The sequence below is a fragment of the Musca domestica genome, unplaced genomic scaffold, assembly GCF_030504385.1.
Source record: "Musca domestica strain aabys unplaced genomic scaffold, Musca_domestica.polishedcontigs.V.1.1 4, whole genome shotgun sequence".
NCBI lineage: Eukaryota > Metazoa > Arthropoda > Insecta > Diptera > Muscidae > Musca > Musca domestica.
In genome coordinates, this window is record NW_026712328.1 from 12617553 (window position 1) to 12642779 (window position 25227).

General features: G+C 34.1%; 1 protein-coding gene across 1 annotated transcript in view; it reads right to left on the reverse strand.

The window, feature by feature from the left end:
* The window catches only part of LOC131804180 (uncharacterized), a 40888-nt gene that overhangs the window by 4774 nt on the left and 10887 nt on the right, over nucleotides 1-25227 (reverse strand). Inside the window, 6 exon segments of the mRNA XM_059126665.1 lie at nucleotides 15100-15114; nucleotides 15117-15155; nucleotides 15220-15360; nucleotides 15413-15546; nucleotides 22619-22730; nucleotides 24190-24333. Of these exon segments, the coding sequence (XP_058982648.1) occupies nucleotides 15100-15114; nucleotides 15117-15155; nucleotides 15220-15360; nucleotides 15413-15546; nucleotides 22619-22730; nucleotides 24190-24333 (585 nt within the window).

A 25227-nucleotide genomic window follows, 5' to 3' on the forward strand; every position in this document is an offset into this window, starting at 1 on the left:
TTACATTTTTTTTTAAATTTCAAATTTTAGAATAAATTTAGATTTGTTCGAATTAGTCACCTTTGGTCACGAATTATGGCCTTCAAACGGCCAATGAAACCGTCACACGCTACCCGTTTGTTGCTCCGCGGTATTTTGGTCCATTCCCGGTGAAGCGCTTGCTTGAGGCAATCGATACTTTGGTATTTCAAAATACTCCATACACAATAGTCCAACGGATTGGTATTCGGAGTTTTTGGGGACCATTATGCGCACAATATAAACAATATAATGAGCTGTCACTGGAATAATTTTAACAGCTGTCAGACGAATGGCTTAGAAATGACAGCAGTTTGAAGTTGATTGCAGTTTTTTCATCTCACACTGTAAGTACCATGTGGTACTATATCTGGTACCCAGAGCGGGAGAGGAGTGAGAGTTGTGCATTTTGGTATTAAGATCAGTGTGAAACATATGAAATATCATCATATTTTACAAAAGGAAGAGAAATACATAGCTACATATATTTATGTACCCATTTTTAGAGGTTACTTGGGGAAGCTGTGGCGTCGACAAATTCTAATCATTGGGACTTATAAATACTACATTACAGCTAATTTAGTTCGACAATTTGTATTAGGAACTTCAGAATAATATCCACCGATATCAATTTATAGCACCAATGTCCAATTGAACAATGTTGACTTTTTACAATAGGGATTACTGCATTGGGGACATTTCAATACCAATCATCTTAGTAGTGCGTCAAGTGTCTATTTCATTAATTTATCTGAAATATTGTACATTATATTTGAAAGAAATGGATGGAAAGGTAACAAAAACTGTTAAGCTGATCTTAGTTGGAAGCCATAACTTTGAAAAATATATAGGTCTTTCAAGCTGACTATAATTCAAAAATCAACAAGTTAAAAAGCAATAAGTTCGGCCGGGCCGAACTTTGAATACCCTCCACCATTTGGAACGAATTTGGAAATTTTCAGAAAATAAAATCCTTATATTATATTGGACCTGCATAGGCATTGTTTGTCATTAGCCATTGTCATATTCTGTAGTATCCATTTCGAACTTCAGATACCACAGTTGAAACAATTCCGGTGAATATCAATCATCAAAATACCGAATATCGGGAGGTACCGTTATATGGGGACTATACCAGAACGTAGACCGATATTTATCATTTTCAATACCAACCATCCTAGACACAATACAAATTTCTCTGCTAAATTTTGGCGCTCTACGTCACATAATGTGGGCTGTATCGTGATTTCAACAGACAGACGGACGTCATGAAATCGACTTAGAATTTTGTGCTGATTATGAATCTATATACTTTATGGGGTCTACGACGAATATTTAAAGATGTTACAAACGGAATGACAAAGTTAATATACCCTCCTTTCCAAGGTGGGGGTATAAAAATCAATTGTCGCTGGTAATGGAATCAGTTGAGAACGTCTGGACAGATTTGCATAATTTTTTGTACAAACGTTGGTCATACCCCGAGTTATGTTTTTAAAGAAAAAATATTGACCACGCCTATTTTTACGCCCACTCTTTCGATTTATCTAAAATCCTTATATTTGCCAAAATAATGAAGATATCGGTTTGAAAATTATTACAAGAGATACTGTTGACTTTCCATCCAACTCTAAGTATTTATTTGGGGCAGAGGAACTGACCACGACTACTTTTTTAATCTATATATTTAAATATCAATTGTTGTTCATTGGCAATCGAATCAGCTAAGAACGGCTAGACGGTTTTGAATATTTTTTTAAATGTTCGTCCTACCCCGATTTTGATTTTTATGCAAAGAAAAAGTCACCACGCCTACTTTTACGCTCATTTTTTCGATTTACCTAAAATCCTTATATTTGCCAAAATAATGAAGATATTTGTTCCATAGTTAGTATATGACGTACTCTTGACTCTCCCCCTAACCCTAGGTATCTGGTTGGGGTCAGATGAACTGGCCACACATACCTCTTTAAATGTATATGTATAGAATTTAAAAAATAAATAGCAACACATAAGTTGAGAACTGCTTGGCCGATTTGACTCAAATTTTCTTTTGGTTATTTGTAATTGTAGTGGAAACGTTTTCATGAATGAAAATTTTGAGAAAAGCCTCTAGAAAAATTGCAAAAGTGAAAAACTTGAATATTCTATTTTGATAAGGAATTTTGTATAGAATTGTCGAGAACAAAATCGAGAAATTTTGCATATATTCATAAAATTTTGAAAATACTTCTCAAAGCATCAAAACATTTAAAATCTCAACGTACTTTTAAATTGGGGCTATGCATAATGGGGAACAATAGTAAGTTAAATAGTAAACAGTTATTGCCGGTATTGATTTCACAATACTGAAAACGTTAAATGCCAAAATACAGTTAATTCGGTAGAAATTATAACAAAAACATACAAAATGACGAATGTTTAGCGGTATTATTATACCTAAACAAAGCGTATATATTCTAACTTCCTAGGAATATTGTATAAATGTATCATAAAGTAGACTTTTCGTAATTTTTTAACAAATGTTTTATAACCTCAAAAATGTTTTGAGACCTTCAAAATACCTCAAATCGACAGGTTATATGGGATATCAGTATTAAAGGACTAGACTTAAGTGTACTGAAATCATAAAATGCCACATTTGAGCACATTTAGTTCACGAATATTAGGAGGTAATATTATATGAGGGTAGATATAGCCCTCATAATGATAACAAATATATACCTTTTGTAACACCATTAATCCTAAGAATAATATCTGCTAAGTCTGAAAGACGCATATTACATTTGGTGAGCTCTATCGCAATTGCAAATAGAGAACGGAGGGGCTCACGGACATAATTTAATCGACAAAGATTTATACTTTTTAACATACTTTATAGGGTACATAACTTTTATAAAGCGATGACTCCTTATTTATGATAGTTAAATTCAATTTAGAAATTATTATCGATTCTGACGACGAAAACTCCAAAAAACATATATACATGTGTATATGCAACAAGTCCATCATTCGTCATAAATTTGATTGTGCACTCTAAAAAAGAAGTAGAAACGAATACAACAATAAACCACAAAACAAGGAAAACCGCAATAAGTGAAATGGAATATATATATATATATATATATATATATATATATATATATATATATATATATATATAGATATATATTTATATATATATATATATATATATATATATATATATATATATATATATATATATATATATATATATATATATATGTATATATGTATATATATATATATATATATATATATATATATATATATATATATTCCATTTCCATTCCATTGTGCACCAAACGTATAATGTCAGTCCGAATAGTATGGAATTTTGCACGTACGATCAGATTGGACCTGAAAATAAGTATGCCAAATTTGATCGAAATCGGTTCAGATATAGCTATAGCTCCTAAATATATTGTTCATCCGATTTGTTATTTTTTTCCTCCCCAGCCGTAATATGCACTATGCAGCAATATTTGGGGAAATATTTCAAATATAGCTCAGAAATACATTTGCTAAATTTTATCGAGATCCGTTCAGATTTGGATACAGCTGCCATATATAACTTCGTCCGATTTACCTTTGATTGTGCACCAAACGCCTATATTTGCACAAATTGGATGAAATTTCACACTTACGACCGAAACTAGAAGCTAGTGTGTCAAATTTGGTGAAGATCGATATAGCTATAGCTCCCATATATACTGTTCATCCGATTTGTCATATTTGTCACCCACAGCCGTAATATGCACTCCATAACAACGATATTCAGAGAAATATATCAAATACAGCTCAGAAATATCTTTGCCAAATTTTATCGAGATCGGTTCCGATTTGTATATAGCTCCCATATATATTTTTATCCGATTTCAAATAAATTGTGCACCAAATGGGCAATACAAGTCCGAATTTAAAAGATACAAATGCATCGGCATATTTAGTCCTTTGAACTTTAAATTATAATTATAATTATAATTATAATTATAGCGTGTATGATTAAATTCTCCCATAAAAACTTTTAATTGTTATGTGGAGCTCTACTTAATTAGCAAAGTGGTGTAGGGTATCATAAAGTCGGCCCCGCCCGACGTTAAGACTTTCTTTAATGGTTGTTTATTTAAATGTGTTCGCATCTTCCAGCTGAAGCACGATGTAGATCCTGGAGTTGAAAGCTAAATGCCAATTTCAGACATGAAAGATCGCCATTTAACATCTTATTGCGTACTATTTCATTTTTGATATTATTCATTCAGAATTCAAAACAATAACAAATGTACACTTCTAAATAGTTTTTGAATTGAAAAAATTTCACGCCAAAAGGATTTTTTCTTCTATATTTTTATTGGCATATTTTACGCAATTTTTTTGAAAGATTCCATTCCGAAGTCGTATGAATTGTGAAAATCCGTCAAAACGTTCTTGAGTTATAAGCATAGTAACTATTAAACAAATTGAAAAAAAATCTTCAACTGGTTCGCTGGTGTTTTACAGCCAATATTTAAAGGTCCTTGGTTAGGGCTATATAATAATAACTATCTTTCCTGAGATAAATAGCTGATCTTTTGCTATTTTTGCCAATATTTAATAGCAGTTGCACTGTACGGCCAAAGTTAATTTCAATGGACGCTGGTTTTTACACCCTGATGTTAAGACGTTCGAAGCTTAAAGAAAAATATTGCGATATGCCAAGTTTGAATGAAATCGTATATTCCCTTTGCTTTAAAATATGCATGTTTTTATAACCAACTATCAATTTTTTCCAGGGAATAGACTGATATTACCCATCTTCCGAGCGGAATAAAGTATGAGGACATAATTGCATCAAATGTATCTTAGGTCCGTTGAATTTATAAGTATTGAAAATGAAATTTATGTGATGAGTTATTTTTAAGATTTTATGACACATTTTTCTACGGAAATGCAGGTTAACATCTTCGTAAATCCACCATATAGTACCTCCCGATATTTGAAATTTTTCAGTGCAATTATCTCAAAATTGGTATTTGGAGTTCGCAATGGACAGGGTTTTCTACGGCAGAATACGGTATTTTAAAAATATTAGCGGCATTTTTTCAATCGAATCTTTTGAAATTTGGCAAGTCCCTTCCTAATGGTGGTGTAAATGTTTTTATATCCTCCATTACACTATGGAGGGTATATTAACTTTGTCATTACGTTTGTAAATTCTCGAAATACTCATGTCAGACCCAACAAAGTATATATATATTCTTGATCAGCGTAAAATTCTAAGTCGATTGAGGTGTGTCCGTCTGTCTGTTGTAATAACGCTAACTTTCGAACGAATTGAGATAGAAGGCTAACATTTTGCACAGGTTAAGTTCGTAAATGGGTCATGCCGGTCCACGCTTTCGTATAGCCCCATATAACGCTACATCTCAATATTGGGTATTTTGTTGATTTTAGCGACATTATAGACTAGAATCGATTAAAACTTCACATTAGAAGATCTTAATGGATACTTCAAACTCTGACAGAAAACTTTCTATACAAGTCCACGTTTTTGTATAGTCATTATTTTTCGACGAAATTGTTTTAAATTAATTTAAAAGATCAGCTATTTATCTCAGGAAAGATAGTTATTATTATATAGCCCTAACCAAGGACCTTTAAATATTGGCTGTAAAACACCAGCGAATAAGTTGAAGATTTGTTTTCAATTTGTTTATTAGTTACTATGCTTATAACTCAAGAACGTTTTGACGGATTTTCACAATTCATACGACTTCGGAATGGAATCTTTCAAAAAAAATTGCGTAAAATATGCCAATAAAAATATAGAAGAAAAAATCCTTTTGGCGTGAAATTTTTTCAATTCAAAAACTATTTAGAAGTGTACATTTGTTATTGTTTTGAATTCTGAATGAATAATATCAAAAATGAAATAGTACGCAATAAGATGTTAAATGGCGATCTTTCATGTCTGAAATTGGCATTTAGCTTTCAACTCCAGGATCTACATCGTGCTTCAGCTGGAAGATGCGAACACATTTAAATAAACAACCATTAAAGAAAGTCTTAACGTCGGGCGGGGCCGACTTTATGATACCCTACACCACTTTGCTAATTAAGTAGAGCTCCACATAACAATTAAAAGTTTTTATGGGAGAATTTAATCATGCACGCTATAATTATAATTATAATTTAAAGTTCAAAGGACTAAATATGCCGATGCATTTGTATCTTTTAAATTCGGACTTGTATTGCCCATTTGGTGCACAATTAATTTGAAATCGGATAAAAATATATATGGGAGCTATATACAAATCGGAACCGATCTCGATACAATTTGGCCAATATATTTCTGAGCCGTATTTGATATATTTCTCTGAATATCGTTGTTACGGAGTGCATATTACGGCTGTGGGTGACAAATATGACAAATCGGATGAACAGTATATATGGGAGCTATAGCTATATCGATCTTCACCAAATTTGACACACTAGCTTCTAGTTTCGGTCGTAAGTGCGAAATTTCATCCAATTTGGGCAAATATTAGACGTTTGGTGCACAATCAAAGGTAAATCGGACGAAGTTATATATGGCAGCTGTATCCAAATCTGAAGGGATCTCGATAAAATTTAGCAAATGTATTTCTGAGCTATATTTGAAATATTTCCCCAAATATTGTTGTTACAGAGTGCATATTACGGCTGGGGAGGACAAAAATAACAAATCGGATGAACAATATATTTAGGAGCTATAGCTATATCCGAACCGATTTCGATCAAATTTGGCATACTCATTTTCAGGTCCAATCTGATCGTACGTGCAAAATTCCATACTATTCGGACTGACATTATACGTTTGGTGCACAATAAAAGGCAAATCGGTCGAAGATATATATGGGAGCTATATCTAAATTTTGACCGATTTCAATAGGGTTCGTCCTTAGGCCACACAAATGATTTGTGCAAAATTTCATCTGGATAGGGCAATAAATGCGAACTGTACTTTGTTTACAAAAATACATGGACAGACGGACGGACATGCATAAATCGACTCAGAATGTGATTCTATGCAGATCATCAAAAGGAACTATGGGTCTATCTCGTTTCCTTTTGCCTTTTACAAACAAATGCACAAAGACATAATACCCTGACCACCTTGTGGTGTAGGGTATAAAAATAACCAACAAAACGTTATGGGGCTCATTTCAACACGTGGACCTACCTACTTCTATCACATGACAATAATCCGTTCAATGAGAACTCAATATGCAAAATTCATTGGGACTGCAATCAGTGAAATACCGAATATAAAGGGAAAAGGATTTCTATTCTTTCAGAAATTCTTCCTAAACTTTCACGATACCTTAAATCACTTTTGCAGTTCATGATATGGGCCATAACTCACGGATAAGGATACAACCCGATTTCAAGTATATCTTACATTTTAATCATATTTTCATACTATTTTCGGCAAATGTTGGTAATTTGGCAAGAAACCATCCATGCAAAAACTGATCACGTTTTGTATAACCATCATCGTCTTTGAATTATACTATGATAAAAGATATGGAAATTATGGGGTCTCCAACGCGCAATTTCAATGGCAAATAATTCATATTACTTTAAAAACAAGTAAAACAAATGAAGTTCGGCCGGGCAGAATTATTACTATCATCCATGTGAGGGTAAAGGAAACATTTTTATATAAAAGTATCTAAATTCAAGCGTGTTTCACTTTAAACTTCATATACCAGTAAGACTGTTTGGATAATGCAGTTAACTTACCAAAAAAACATAAAGTGAATGAGGCCGTTATATGGGGCCATACCAAAACGGGAAGCTCTGTGGACAATTTTATACTTCAAGGATTGTCTCCTTCTAAAATACCAAATTTGAAACAATTATACGCGTAAATGTGTGGATTATCAACATACCCAATATAGGTAGGTATCGTTATATGTGTTAGACAAATCCGAGGAGAAATGTGGCAAAAATCATCAAAATACCGAATTTCGAGAGATACCGTTATATGGGAGTATACCAAAACGTGAACCGATAGACCATTTTCAATACCAACCATCCTATACACATTACAAATTTTTCAGCTACATTTTGACGCTATACGTCAAATAATGTGGGCCGTATCGTAATTTAAACAAACAGACATACAGACGGACAAATCGACTTAGAGTTTTATGCTGATTATGAATATATATGCATATTTAATGGGGTCTATGACGAACATTTAGTGATGTTACAAGGTGGATGATATAATAGCATTAAAGACTTAAATTATGGGCCGGCCGGATGGCCCGGTCTGCGTACTTTTAGTTTTAATGCGTATTTTTTAAAGCATAATAAATCACAGATCTGACTTATGTAAGCGGCAGAATTTTCATTCTCCATGACTAAATAGAAATTAATTTTTGTGTTAAATACCTTTATGATAAAGAACATCTATAATAGCCCAATGTGAAAATTTTATTTTCGCAACAGAAAAAAAAAAATTTATTGTTGTAAAAAGCTTAACATTTTCATTCAAATGATCTATAATTTCGAATTTGTATTTCCAACGTTTAAAATCCCGTACTGCTTGGTATTTAGTTTTGTTCACCTCATACTTGAAGGTAGAATGTTGTCAGAATAGCCAAAGAAATACTCTTTTGGGCATTTAAATTGTGCGATGGAAATCCAATAAAGTCCACATTTTTCATCGTAGTGTAATTCAATGACGATTAAAGAAATGTTCGGTCTCGTGTTACTTTCTAATTTCGTATTTTTTTTCATGTTTCTGCCACAATTTCCGACTGAATAAGTCCCAGATTGACATTTCGGAGTTTATTTCATATAGACGTACATCCCAAATCTACGTTCCCAACCAATATTCTCTTGGGGGTTACAAATTCAATAGAATACCAAATTTTCTTTTGTGACCAAACATTGGTTGGAAAAGTGGACTTGGGGATATCCTAATGTGGGGACTATACTTAAATAAATGCATATGTGGATAATTATCTGAAGATTGTTTTCTACCTCAGGGTTTTTTACCCAATGTAGCCTCAAGACTAAGATGGACCCTTTTCCGAAAAATAAATATAAAAAAATAAATTATGAGAAGAGGTTTTCTTCCCCCTTAGAAACAAAGATGTCAAATAAGGGCCAAAAAAATGGAAAAAGTGACCAAGACCCCGAAAATACCTTAAATCATATGATGGTGATACTAAAACGTGATCATTTCTTGCAAGGATGGTTTTTTTTAAATTATCAACATAAGATAAAATTAGTACGAAAAATATGGTTAAAATGTAGAATATACTTGAAATCGGGTTGTTCCGTTATCGGGGGTTATGACCCATATCATGACCTGCCACAGCGATTAAAAGTATCTTGAATGTTTGCAAAAATTTTCTGGAAGGAATTCGCTCTACTATTTTGCGTCCTTTATAGTCGGTATTTCACGGATTGCAGTCCCAATGTATTTTGCATTTTGAGTTCTCATTGGACGAATTATTGTCATATGAAAGAAACAGGTCCACTTTTTGAAGTGAACCCCATAACGCTTTTTCGGTCATTTTTGTTTGTATAAATGTGTTCGCATCTTCCAGCTGAAGGTCCTGGAGTTGAAAGCTAAATGCCAATTTTATACATGAAAGATCGCCATTTAATATCGTATTACACACTCATTTCATTTTTAATATTATTCATTCAGAAAACAATAAGAAATGTACACTTCAATATAGAAAAAAGAAAGGATTGAAAAAATTTTTAAAGGTCCTTATGAAGTTTGTCTGTAGAATGTACTATTATTTTGAAATTCGATTTTATTGAAAAATTTTCGATTTTTCCCGATTTTAGAATTTTCATATCTTAATCTCTTCTGAAATGATATTATACATATTACCCAATAAATACATAAAATCTATAAATAACAGTTTTATCCGTTGTCGCTTTATACTACCCACAAAAACTACACATCATATTAAAATTCCAAAAAAAAAAAAAAAAAAAAAAAACACTACAAATGTACATTCGAAAATAGTAAGTCAAAATTAAAAAAAAAAATCATGCAAAATAAAGCATTACTATTGTACATTTTAAAAGTCAAAATGAAAATGTTCAAAATCTCACATTTTTACGCGATTTTTTTGAATTTTATGCTTTTTTGCCAAGAGGCAATTCCGAATTTGTCTGAATCGTTAAAATCAGACCAACGGTCTTTATGTTATAAGCGTAGTAACTTACATAACTTTCTTTTACGTATAGAGAGACAGATTTAAAAGTAGGCGCGTTCCTCAGCCCCTAAATAAATACTTACGGTTGGATGGAAAGCCAACAGTATCTCGTGTAATAATTCTCAAACCGATATCTTCATTAATTTGGCAAATATAAGGATTTTAGATAAATAAAAATAGTGGGCGTAAAAGTAGGCGTGGTCAATATTTTTTTCTTTAAAAACCTAACTCGGGGTATGACGAATGTTTGTACAAAAAATTATTCAAATCGGTGCACCTGTACAAAATACTTTGTACATACTTTTGAGTGTGATTGAGGCGCTGGGAAAATGTAGCAATAAAAAATAAATGGTCTAAAGTTAAATATTTCCCAGCCGCCATAAAATATCACATATGAAGAATTCAGTGATCTTGTGCGCTGACGCATACGATAATGTGTGAGATAATAAAGATTACGACCCACAGGCACAGATATCGATGCGCTCAGTAAATGCACAAGACCACTTGAATGAAATTACAAGCAGCCCTGCAATGTTCTCCATTCAATATTAGAATAGATAAGAACAATTGTGTGGCTGCGACTAGGTTAAGTTAGATTAGTTTCAGTAGTACGTAAGGAACATATTTCTTAAATAAAATCAGAATTGAAATAACACACAGACGAAACGGTCGTGTTTCTATTCTCAACAGCACCCATATTGACATTTCGGAGTTTATTTCATATAGACGTACATCCCAAATCTACGTTCCCAACCAATATTCTCTTCAATAGAATACAAAATTTTCTTTTCTGACCACACATTAGATGTGAAAGTGGACTTGGGGATACTCCAATGTGGGGACTTTACTTAAATAAACTTCTATGTGGCAATTATCTGTATGATGGATCCTTACCCCTGGGTAGCATAAATACAATTTTTTGTGGCAATAATCTGTATGATAGTTCCTTACCCCAGGGTAGCATAAATACAATTTTTTAGCCAAATCAATTGATGAATGTGGTTAAAACCAAAATGGGCCCTACTCCGAAAATTTTATGCGAAGAGGTTTTCTACCCCCTTAGAAACAAAGATGTTAAATAAGGGCCAAAAATAGAAGAAAGTGGCGAAGACCCCAAAAATAGCTTAAATCGATTTAAGGTATCTTGAATGTTCGGGAAGAATTTCTGGAAAGATAGAAATCCCTTCTTACTAAAAGTCCCATTCGCTCTACTACTTTGCACGCTTTATATTTAGTATTTTACTGATTCTACTCCCAAAAAAATTTGCATTCTGAGCTCTCATTGGACGGATTATTGTCACATGAAAGAAGTAGGTCCACGCTTTGAAATGACCCCTATTAGTCTTTTCCGGTCATTTTTGTTTGCTTCAATGTGTGCGCATCTTCCAGCTGAACCACGATGTAGGCCCTGGAGTTGAAAGGTAGATGTCAGTTAACATCCTATTTCGCACTTATTTCATTTTTTTGGTGAAAAATTGTATATAGTGAAAAATTATTCTTTATTTTGTTCACAAAATCCACTGAATTCAATTGAAAAAAAAAAATTGAGAAAAGAAGAATAACAAATTGAAAAAATCTTAAACTTGTTCGCTGATTTTTTACAGCAACTGTTTAAAGATCCTTACAAATTTTGTCAATAGAATGCACTTTTATTTCAAATTCAATTCCATTGAAATTTTTTTTCGATATTTGCCCGATTTGAGAATTTTTGCAATGAGATCTCTTTTTCGTGATTTTTTAGCGATTTTGAAAAAGTAATTTTCTTTTAACTTTGGTGTGATCGCGTTAAATTATTTCTATATCATCTATTCCGTTTCGCCACCACATAATTCGGTACTACACTTCCATGTAACCCGCCACCAATTTCACTTCTCAAGAAATCAAGTCAATTAAATAAATTGGTATTAATATTCGAATTCACAAATAAAATATAAAAAACACTACAAATGTACATTAGAAAAAAAAGTAAGTCAAAATGGAAAAAAATCAAGCAAAATAAAACATTACTATTGTACATTTCAAAAGTCAAAATGAAAATGTTAATATATCACATCACATAATATATATCTAAATTTTTACCGATTATCTCCAATTTCAATAGGGTTCGTCCTTGGGCCAAACAAATGGTGGTTGGGAAATTTTATCTCAATTGGATAATAAATGCGACCTGCATTTTGTTCACAAGAATACATAGACAGACGGACTGACATGCATAAATCAACTCAGAAAATGGTTCTATATAGATCCTCAAAAGTAACTATGGGTCTATCTCGCTTCCTTTTCCATTTTACAAACAAATGCACAAAGACATAATAGCCTGACCTTGTGGTGTACGGAGAAGCCGGTACCTCATCAGCTATGTTTAACGATTTTTTGTTCACAAAATTGAAGAGCACGCTTTCACACAGCTGAAGTTCGAATTATAGCAAGTAAAAAACCTGTATACTCTCCACCAATTGAAAGCAACTTGCAAATTTTCATAACAATTTGCGTTGAAAACTACATGCTAATAATAACAAGTAAAAAACATTAAGTTCGGCCGTAAAGGAAACATTAGAGCCCATTATGACCCACATATTACAATTTTGATACATATTCATGGGAAAATATCGAATATAGGGAAATACGGCTGTATGGGACTATACGAAAACGTGGACCTATACATGCAGTGTTTCGCAAAAGAGCTAGAACCCATTAAGACCAACAAATACCAATTTCTACACAAAACCGCGAAGAAATGTGTCAAAAATCACCACACGAAGTGGGACCCATTATGACCTACAACTACCAATTTTCAGAGAAATCCTTAAATATTCGTCATAGACCCCATATATATATATATATATATATATATATATATATATATATATATATATATATATATATATATATATATATATATATATATATATATATATATATATATATATATATATACATATATGGGGTCTACGACGAATATTTAAGGATGTTACAATATTTAAGGATGTTATATATATAATACCAAATATATGAAGACGTAGACCAGTATATGCAATTTCTGTCATAGACTGGAGTATCTATTAGGATGTGTCGCTTAAATCATTAAAATACCAAATATAGGGAGGTACCGTTGTATAGGGGCTGTAAGAAGACGTGGACCTGCATAGACAATTTTCTGTCACAGGCTGTAGTATTCATTACGAACTTCAAATACCAAATTTGAAACAATTTCTGTGAATAATGTAGCTAAAATCATCAAAATACCAAATATCGGGAGGTACCGTTATATAAGGGCTATAGCAAAACGTAAACCTACATAGTCCATTTTCAATGTCCTTCAGACATAATATACATTTGAGTAACATTTTATCAATCTACTTCATTTCCTTCGGAAGCTAGAGTGATTTCCACAGACGGATAGCCGGACGGACATCGCTAAATCGACATACAATTTTATGCTGATCAAGAATACTAAAAACTAAAATAATAATAAAATGTATATTTCGAGTTGTTACAAACGGAATGACAAACTTAATATACCCTCCATACTATGGTAGAGGGTATAAAAATATATGGACAGTCGAACAGGTGGAAATGAAAAAACTGCAACCAAATTCAAACCACTCGTCTGACAGATGTTAAAATTATTCCAGTGACAGCTCATTGTTTACAAGCGTACAAAAGCTTTTTGGTGGGAATTTTCCAGAAGAAATGTTATTCGTGACGGAATCCAAGCGTGATAGTGCGATTTCTTTATATTTGGCTGGAAACCCACAAGTGGCTATCGTTAGAGCACTCCAGCATTTTAATGTAAATAAATGTTTTATGTCTCGTACCATCGCTCGTTACCATGATACTGGTAGCGTAGCCCGATGTCAAGGAAGTGGACGGAAGAAAACAGCAACATCAGCAGAAATGGTTCGGAAAGTAAAGAAGCGACTTGATCGAAACCTGCGTCGCAGTGGCCGAAAATGGCTCGTAATAGACCTCATATAACTGTACCGCTCACTTTGTGATATTGTAAAGACTTCAAATGCATCTTCCAACCGATTACGCCAATTATTTCAGTTTAAAAGTCGATTTTTATACCCTCCACCAAAAAAAGTATGGAGGGTATATTAAGTTCGTCATTCCGTTTGTAACTCACCGAAATAATCATTTTAGACCCAACAAAGTATGTATATTCTTGATCAGCGTAAAATTCTAAGACGATTTAGCCCTGTCCGTCCGTCTGCTATAATCACGCTACAGTCTAAACGAATTAAGATAGGAAGCTAAAATTTTGCACAAATCTCCCTTTTGTCTGCAGGCAGGTCAAGTTCGAAGATGCCCTATATCGGTCCACGATATCGTATAGCCCCCATATAACGGTACCCCCGATATTCGGTATTTTGATGATTTTAGCCAATTTTTTCAATGGAATTGTCTGAAAATCCACACAAGTAGTTCCTTGTGGGTACTTTATACCTCGGCAGAGAATTATGTAAATAGGTCCACCATATCGTATAGCGCCCATATAACGGTACCCCCGATATTTGGTATTTTGATGATTTTATCCACATTTCTCAATGGAATTGTCTGAAATTCCACAAAAGGAGTCCCTTGTGGGCATTTTACCCCCTCAAAAAGAATTGTCTATATATGTCTACGATATCGTATATCCCCCATATAACTGTACCCCCCGATATTCGGTATTTTGATGATGTTAGCCACACTTTTTCAATGGAATTGTCTTAAAATCCCCACAAGCATAAACCTACCCTATAATTTATGTTATGAAAATCAACAAAAGTTAAAATTCTTATAATACCCTGTACCACGGCGTGCCGTAGGTTATAACAATGCATATTGAATTAAAAGTACTTACCATTTCATCCTCTGAACTGATAATTTGTAAAATGTATGTCCGATCCTTTGTGCAGTCTTTTAAAAGAAAATATGGAACCAAGCTAATTAATTTATAAAACACATCTCAATCTAAGCTTACCAAAACTTCCAGGCACTGCAGTATCATGCATTCGCCGCTGAGGACAAAGTAAACATAACCTAGATGTCCCTCGTCCTCATAGTATATCGTTTGCAGTGGCTCGAATTGTCGCAAGATACCCAATTTACATGCATCGATTACCTGCCAACATAGAAAGTGTTACAACCATTGCAATATTTCCATGGAAAGTAACCTGGTCCTTTGTGAAAAACTGGAAATAGTCCAATGCTTCTATGGAGTGCCTCTTTTCCAACCATTCCTTTTCCATAACGGGACGCAGTATGCGCTCGAAATCCTCGTGAAATACTACCAATAGTTCAACAACATCTGTGTAAAACAATAAACATGTTTGACTATGTCATTGTCGAAATTGCAATTCGAATGTTTGGAAAAAATTCAACGGAAATAAAACGTCTGTATGAAACAATTGTCAGAGAATTGTAAGGACATACATTCGTACATTGTGTGGTGCAAGTAATAGAAGAAATATCTCCTATCACTGTTAGAGGGCTAGATTTAAAGACAAAAAAAAAAACATCAGACCACGCTACGCTACGCTAATTTTTGACGAATGGTATAAACTACTTGTAGCAGTGATTCATGTCATAACTCATCATGTAATAATGGACGAAGTTTGAGTGACTTCGATTCGATGGGTGGTTCAAAATTTCACCATCAATGTTCTACAAATGAAAGCGGCAAACAAATCCATGTTGAACACGACCTCATACCTAAACGTAGTCAGATAGTACAGTCATGTATAAAATTAGATAACACTGTGATACAAATCTTAAAAAAAATAAACTCGGATTTATAAATATACCGTTAAAAAAATACATTTTTGAAGTGACGTGGTTGTTGGCTTCCACAAACCAGAATTGGAACATTGGAGCAAGTGTGTATTTTTGATGTCGCACAGTGTAATTAATGTGGCATATTATGGTTCTGGATAGAATATTAAAACCTAGTTAACAAATAGTTCAACTGTAATTCCTAAAGCACTGTCTGAATCGTGTCGGATCTCATTACTTGTTATACCCTACATTATGAGATGAAGCGTAGCATGACTTTGTCATTCCGTTTGCAACATCTAAAAGTATCCGTCGAAGACTCTATAAAGTTCATGTATTCGTTTGTACATATTTCTTTGCTGTTTGTTTGTCTTTTCTATAGCTTAAAAAAAAACACCCACTTTGTAGGGTCTAAAAGACGTACATCAAAAGTTGAAAACGTACAATCCGAGTTGTGCATCTTGCCATAATCACAGTTCATAGTTTTCAAATCCGTAATATATTTTTGAACACAAGTGTATGCAAATATTGATTTGATTTATTTTGATGTGTCCCATTTTCAAAGAAACACGCAAATAAATTTAGCTAAGGTGGAATTCATTTTATTGCCGATATAACAATGTTTATTAGCTAATGTCATTAAGCAATTTACTAGAGCGTTGTTGGATCAAACATTTATAAGTATTCAATTATGTAAAGAGTTGGGTAGTTAGTCAATGCAAATATTTACTCAAAGCCATAACTCTTGTGCATTTAATGACAGACAACAGATGGTATTGAAAATATTTTCAAGCAGGATTGCTAATTTCGACTTCAAATATAAAAATTCTCAGTTATTCTCAGGAAGGAACTAATATCAGGTCGTATACATTTTTATTAATGTAACACTTTTATATTTTGTACGTTTGCTTCTGATCTAAGTGTGAAAAGGCTATAAGCACGTTTTATATGTGATATATGTGTGTCTTCCTTTTTATACCCTCTACCATAATATGGTGGGTATACTAAAATTTGTCATTCTGTTTGTAATACATCAAAATATAACTTTTAGACCTCATAAGGTATGTATATTCTTATCGAATTGACTAAATTCCACATCGATTAAGCGATGTCCGTCTGTCTGTGAAAGTCACTCTAGCTTCCGAACGACTGAAGTAAGTTGATACAATTTTTCATAGATGTGTGTTAGGTCTGCAGAACTTTTGGTATTGAAAACGAGCTATGTTGTTCCACGTCTTGGTATAGGCCCCCTATATCTGTACTTCCAGATATTCGGTATTTTGATGATTTGTGTCACACTTTTCACCAGAAATGTTTCAAATTTTTAAATTGAAGTTCCTAATGGGTACTACATCCGATGAGAGTAAATTGCTTATACAGGTCCACGTCTTCGTATAGCCCCCATATAACGGTACCTCCCTATATTCGGTATTTTTATGATTTTAGCAACATTGTTTAGCGGAGTCATTATAAATTTCGTATTTGAAGTTCCTAATCGGTACCCCGTACGGTACCTCCTTATATTCGGTATTTTTATTATTTTAGCGACAATATTCACAGGAATTATGTAAAGTTTTGTATTTGAATAACAAATTGCATATAGAGGTAACTAACTTTTTTCCGTATTTTTATACCGTCCACCATAGTAGCATATTCAGTTTGTAATTCCACCTGTAACACCTCGAATTGTACATTTTAAACCCCACAAAGTATATATTTTTGAACAGCATAAAATTCTATGTCGATTTAGCGATGTCCGTCCGTCTGTCCGTCGGGCCGTCTATGGAAATTTGAAAATTTGATGAAATTTTACTCAAATGTATATTATAGCTGCAGGACTTTTGGCATTGAAAATGGTCCACGTTTGGATACTACAGCCTATGAAAGAAAATTGTCTGTGCAGGTCCACGTTTTTGTATATCCCCCATATAATTGTACCTCCCTATATTCGGTAATTGGATGATCTTAGTTTTATTATTCACCGATTTTTTTTTTTCAAGTTTCGCATTTGAATATTGTAATGGTTAATGATAAAAGTTGCCTATGCAAGTCCACGTCGTCGTATAGACCCAAATATAAAGGCTACATCCGGTATTTTTTAGATTTTAACAGAAATTTAACGGCTATTGGTTTTTTGAAAATTGCCAAATTCGTTCCAAATGGTGGAGGGTATTCAAAGTTCGGCCATGCCGAACTTACATTTTTTACTTGTTTTAATTTAATAGTATTTTTTGTTTTGAAAATTTGCAATTCCTTGCAAATGGTGTATCGGGTAATCCCCTACGTTTTTATGTGAAATATGTATAAGATTATTCTCGTGAATTTTAAACGGGGAGGTATCAAAAAGGACCAACACTTCCCATTATAACAATTTCTGAAACAAATTGTTGGGAATGTGCGATTGTATTTCGCAATTTGCGAAAGTACTTATTACACATTCACAAAAGATCTGTGGTTAATACAAGAATATACATGAACGATGAACGAAATTTGAAGAAAATCTCAGTATTATTTCTCATGACATAGAGATACAGGGTGAGATGACAAAACTGCAACCAACTTCAGACTGTTGTTATTTCTAGCCTTTCGTCCGACAGCTGTTAAAATTATTGCAGTGACAGCTCATTATATTGTTTACAAGCGTACAAAAGCATTTTGGTGAGAATTTTTCAGAAAAAAAATATTCGTGATGGAATTCAAGGGTGATAGTGTGATTTCTTTATATTTGGCTGGAAAGGCTATCGTTAGAGCACTCCAGCATTTAAATGTGAACAAATTTCTTGTGTCTCGTACCATCGCTTGTTACCGTGATATTCGTTGCGTAACCCGACGTCAAGCAAGTGGATGGAAGAAAACAGCAACATCAGCAGAAACGGCCGAAAAATGGGTTGTGAGCTGAAAATATCGCTTTATTCCACTCGGCAAATATTGAAAAATGAGCTCGGGGTAAAGCCATTGAGATTCCAAAAAGTGCAAGAACTTACACCACAGCTTAAAGAAAATAGACCCAAAAGAGAATTTGATTTTCTCCGATGAAAAAACATTCGTTGTCCAGCAGTTTGTAAACAAAGAAAATGATCGTTTACTTGCCAAAGAGATCAGTTAAAAATTCGGTTGGCCACCAGAACTCAAGCGCCAAGCCGATGGTCGCTCTCCGCTCGTATTAATCGACCGTGGCATCAGAAAAATGCCGAATATCATCGCAAAAATATTCTGGAGGGTGTATTAAAGCCTTGGGCACGCAAACATTGTGGCCGCAGACCATGGACATTCCAACAGGACTCAGCACCATCGCACTCAGCACGCGCCACCCAAGAATGGTTAGAAAATGAGGTTCCTCGAATCATTTCCAGCGCACAATGGCCACCATCTCCGGATACCAATCCGTTGAATTATTTTGCCTGGAGTATTTTGGAAAGCAAGGTTGTTACTAAAAAATACCAAGTGTCGATCACTTCAAGCAAACGCTTCGCCGGGAGTGGTCCAAAATACCGCAGAGCAACATTCGGGCAGCGTGTGACGGTTTCATTGGTTGTTTGATGGCCAAAATTCGTGCCAAAGGTGACCAGTTTAAACAATTCTATACTTGAACTTATTCTAAAATTTGATGCTATTTCCGACATTTTTGCATTCATTCAATAAAATTAAAAAAAATGTAAAAATTATGGCATTTGACTTTGTTGCAGTTTCTTATCTCACCCTGTATGCGCAATTAAAAAAACTGTAGTATTTGGCGGGGTCTTATATCCCACATTCACACCAGATCTAATGTTGGTACAAATATGGAGATGGACGAAATTTGAAGAAAATCGCAGTATTATTTCTCATGCCACAAGAGATATCCGTAGTTAAAAAACGTAGTTCTTGACAGGGTCCTATATCAGGTACTGCTATTTTTGAACGGATCTGACGGACTTGTCATTGCTGTCGAGGACGCCCATTGTTGCAATCTGAACACAGAAGGTTTGAGAAGACTCAGGCACCTGATTCCTGGTGCCTTATCTATGCTGTTCAAGGAAAGGTTATTATGAAACTCCTTTTTTTCTATCGACGCTACAACAGTGGTTGTCCTTAGTTTGCAGTCTTAGATTTTTAGTCATAGTTTTAAAGATATCCTTCAATTAATAGAATTCGCCAACTTTTTAATTTTGTATTTTCGGGGTTTATGTTTTTAAACCTTTTTTCGATTGACCCCACGTAGTAATATCTGAGAATACTTTCAAAATATTTGGTACCATGGTCCAACTATTGAAACCGCTTTTATTTTACGTTTGCTTATTCACTTTCTTCTATTTTCGTAAAAACCTGAAACTCTAAAATAATTATATGATTGGAAAATGTTTCTCAATGCATCAAAATACTTAAAATCTGCAGGCACCCATAATTGGGAGGCTATACTTAAAAGGAACAAGTTAAAAAACAGTAAGTTCGGCCGGGTCAAACTTTGAATACCCTCCACCATTTGGAATGAATTTGGAAATTTTCAAAAAATAAAATCCTTAAAAAATTCTGTTTAAATTTTAAAAATATCGAATATATAGAATATATATAATATCATCAAAATAGTGAATATAGGGAGGTAGAGTTATATGGGGGTTATACGAAGACGTGGACCTGCGCAGACAATTTTATGTCTTAGGCTGTAGTATCCATTACCAACTTTAAATACCAAATTTGAAACAATTCCGGTGAATAATGTCGCTAAAATCATCAAAATATCGTATATCGGGAGGTACCGTTATATGGGGGCTATACGAAGACGTGGACCTGCACAGTAATTTTTCTGTCTTAGGCTGTACTATCCTTTTGGAACATCAAATATCAAATTTTAAACAATTGCGGTTAATAATGTCGCTAAAATCATCAAAATACCGAATATCCGGAAGTACCTTTACGAACTTAACCTGCCTACTGAAAAAACAAGTAAAAAAACATTAAGTTCGGCCGGCCAAACTTTTAATACCGGTCAAACTTTACTCACCTTAGGGTAAAAGAAACATTAGAAGAAATGTGGCAAAAACCATTAAAATGCCGAATATCGGGAGGTACCGTTATATGGGGGCTGCACCTAAACGTGGACCTATAATTGCAATGTTTCGCCACACGAACTAGGACCCATTGTGACCCACAAATACCAATTTTTAGACAAATCATTGAAAAAATGTGGCAAAAACCATCAAAATACCGAATATCGGGAGGTACCGTTATATGGGGGCTATATCAAATCATGGACCCATGCATGCAATGTTTCACCACCGAAGCTGGAACCCATTATGACCAACAAATACTAATTTTCAGACAAATCCGTGGAAAAACGTGGCAAAAATCATCAAATTACCGAATATCGGGTGGTACCGTTATATGGGGGCTACCACAACGTGGACCTACACATGCAATGTTTTGCCACACGCTCAGGGACCCATTATGACCTACAAATACAAATTTCCAGACAAATCCGTGAAAAAATGTGGCATAAATCATCAAAATACCGAATATCGGGAGGTACCGTTATATGGGGACTATACCAGAACGTGGACCGATATATCTCATTTTCAATACCAACCATCCTAGACACAATGCAAATAGCTCTGCTAAATTTTGGCGCTCTACGTCAAACAATGTGGGCTGTATCGTGATTTCAACAGACAGACAGACAGACAGACAGACGGACATCGTTAAATCGACTTAGAATTTTATGCTGATTATGAATATATATACTTTGTTGGGTCTGACATGAGTATTTCGGGGAGTTACAAACGGAATGACAAAGTTAATATACCCTCCATAGTATGGTGGAGGGTATAAAAATATACACCGACGTAGTCAGGTAATCTTTTTAAAGCTTTCTCAACAGTTTTCTTGAAAAAATTCTGTTGGACACTTGGAAATGGTCGTGGAAGTTATTTCTGGCCACCTCAGTAAATAAATGCATGTAATTATGATCGGAAAAGATATTATTGCGGATTATTCATTCGCATTATTTAAGTGCTATACCTAAATGGGTAAATGAATTATTTATTCGTTTTTGCTACACTCAAAGACATATTTAAAGATTGGAACCTCTTTTTTAATATCAAGGGACATGCGGATAGATAGATGGATATAGTTTAATCGACGTAGAATTTTACTCTGTTTGTCCTCAAAGAATATTTTGAGGTATGACAAACCGATAGCAAAATAATTTACTCCCATCTTATGGTTGAAGTCATAAAAGACTAGTTAAGTTGAACTGTCTTCTATCATGAGGTGGACAAAACTAAAAACTTGCAGCATGATTTCTAATCGTCTAAATGGGCTCAAAACAAGAAAAAAATGATTTGATAGTCGGCAATTTGATAGATTGATTGGAATAAGACTGAAACTTATATGGTTTAGACAATTCCATTATAAGATTATAATATATATTCTTTATCAGCATAAGTTTCTATGCCAATTTAGCAGTACGTGGAAATTCACTCTACATAGATCCACACGAATTTAATTTGATGCATTTTTGGTTAGTAGATGTAAAACACCCATATCGCTGCACCGTCAGATTAAAGGAGCTTTGACGGTATTAGTCATATTTTTGAACTTACAACGTATAATATTAAGGTGGAGATACTTACTTCCTGTTGTATATGTATTCAAGCGAGGGCAATTTTCAAGCATTTCTATATCTCCAATACATTCACCGGGCCCACTTATCCGAACTATGAGGTTGCTCCAGGTGTTTGTTATCTACATATCAGAAACATATAAATTAAATATGCATTTGTTTATTTTTGTCGATTGAGGACATAAATCAAGAAGTTTATTTATCTTATGTAAAATGAAACAAATAGCAAGCCACTTTTTTGCCACATGTTTTCATTTAAAGCTTTGTTCCTTCGCTTGTTCATCAGACTTAGTTTAGGACGAGCTCGTCTCGAAAGATAAATTAACAATTAAATCGTAGACATATGATATTCGCCTTACTAAGGCAAATAAAAAACAAGTTAAAAGGCAGTAAGTTCGGCCGGGCCGAACGTTGAATACCCTCCACCATTTGAAAAGAATTTGAAAATAAAATCCTTAAAAAATTCTGTCAAAATTTTTAAAATACCGAATATAGCCGTTATATTGGTGTCTATACGACGTGGACCTACATAGGCATTGTTTGTCATAAGTCATTACCAAATTCAAATTTAAAACTTTAAGTAAACTGTGAATAATGTAGCTAATATCATCAAAATATCCTATATAGGGAGGTACCGTTATATCGGAGCTGTGCGAAGACCTGGACCCGCATAGACAATTTTCTGTCATAGGCTGTAGCATCCATTACCAACTTCAAATATGACATTTCAAACAAACTCGTGAAAATACCGAATATGGGGAGGTACTGGTATATGGGGCCTATACGAAGACCTGGACCTGCATAGACAATTTTCTGTCACACACTGAAGTTCCCACCACGAACTCTAAATACGTAATTTGAAACAATTCGGGTGCATAATGACGCTAAAATCATAAAAATACCGAATATAGGGAGGTACCGTTATATGGGGTCTATACGAAGACTTGGATCTGCACAGACAATTTTCTGTCTTAGATTGTAGTATCCATTACGAACTTCAAGTACCAAATTTTAAACAATTCCGGGAAATAATGTCGCTAAAAGCATCAAAATACCAAATATCGGGAGGTACCGTTATATGGGGGCTATATGAAAACGTACATGGCCCATTTACGAACTTAACCTGCCTACTGGAAAAATAAACATTTGTGCAAAATTTTAGCCTTCTATCTCAATTCGTTGGACAGATAGCGTGATTACAACAGACAGACGGACAGACAGACAGATGGACATCGCTAAATCGACTTAGAATTTTACGCTGATCAAGAATATATATACTTTCTTAGGTCTGACATGAATACTTTAGTTAGGAGTTACAAACGAAATGACAAAGTTAATATACCCTCCATAGTATGGTGGAGGGTATAAAAAGAATATTTCTCAAACATCGAAATGTTGGCCTCATTTTTATGCAGTAATTTTTTCAAGATCATGTATTGGAAACTTATTCTCTGAAGTGTTTTTGTAAACAATTTCTTTAAGTAATAAACTGAGTAACAGGGCTTCACATTGTATTTAGAATTGTACAGTAATAGGAACATAGCTTCTACGAAATTATTGTTTTTGTCGTATAAAACTTACCGGATTAAAGGTCTTTTTGCTTACTTCCACTTCGCCAGTTAGTATAAAATATACCATTTGGGGCATATCTCCCTGTTTGATCAGCACACGGCTAGGGTTAATAACCATAAATTTGATATATTTTGCTAGCCGAGCTCGAGTTTTCTGTAAGAAAAAAGAATATTGTATTTAATATAAGCATACTGACATTTCTATTTTTAATTCGTAAATATTTTTGTTAATTTAATTCTAAATGCATAAATTCCTATTAGAAAACAAGTAAGAAAGCAGTAAGTTCGGCCGGGCCGATCTTTGAATACCCTCCACCATTTGGAACGATTTTGGAGATTTTCAACGAAAATAAAATCCGTTAAAAATTCTTTTAACATCTTAAAAAGACTGAGTGTAGCCGTTATATTAGGGTCTATGCGACGACGTGGATGCGAAACTTGAATAAAAAATTCGGTGAATATAGAGAGGTACCGTTATGTTGGGGCTATACGAAGACGTGGACCTGCATAGACAATTTTCTATCATAGGCATGATCCGCTACGAACTTTAAATACCAAATTTGAAACACTTCTGGTGAATAATATCGCTAAAACCATCAAAATGTCGAATATCGGGAGGTACCGTTATATGGGGTCTATACGAAGACGTGGACCTGCACAGACAATTTTCCATCTTAGGCTGTAGCATCCATTATGAACTTAAAATAACAAATTTAAAACAATTCCGGTGAATAATGTCGCTAAAATCATCAAAATACCGAAAAAGGGAGGTACCATTATATGGGGGCTATACCAAAACGTGGACCTACATCACCCATTTTCATTATTAAAAGTCCTGCAGAGATAATACACATTTGAGTAAAATTTTATCAACAGACGAATAGACCGATAGACGGACGGACATTGCTAAATCGATATAGAATTTTATGCTGATCTTTATATTCTTGATCGGCATAAAATTCTATGTCCATTTAGCAATGTCCCTCCGTCTATCGGTCTGTACTTTGTGGGGTCTAAAATGTACATTTCGAGCTGTTACAAACGGAAT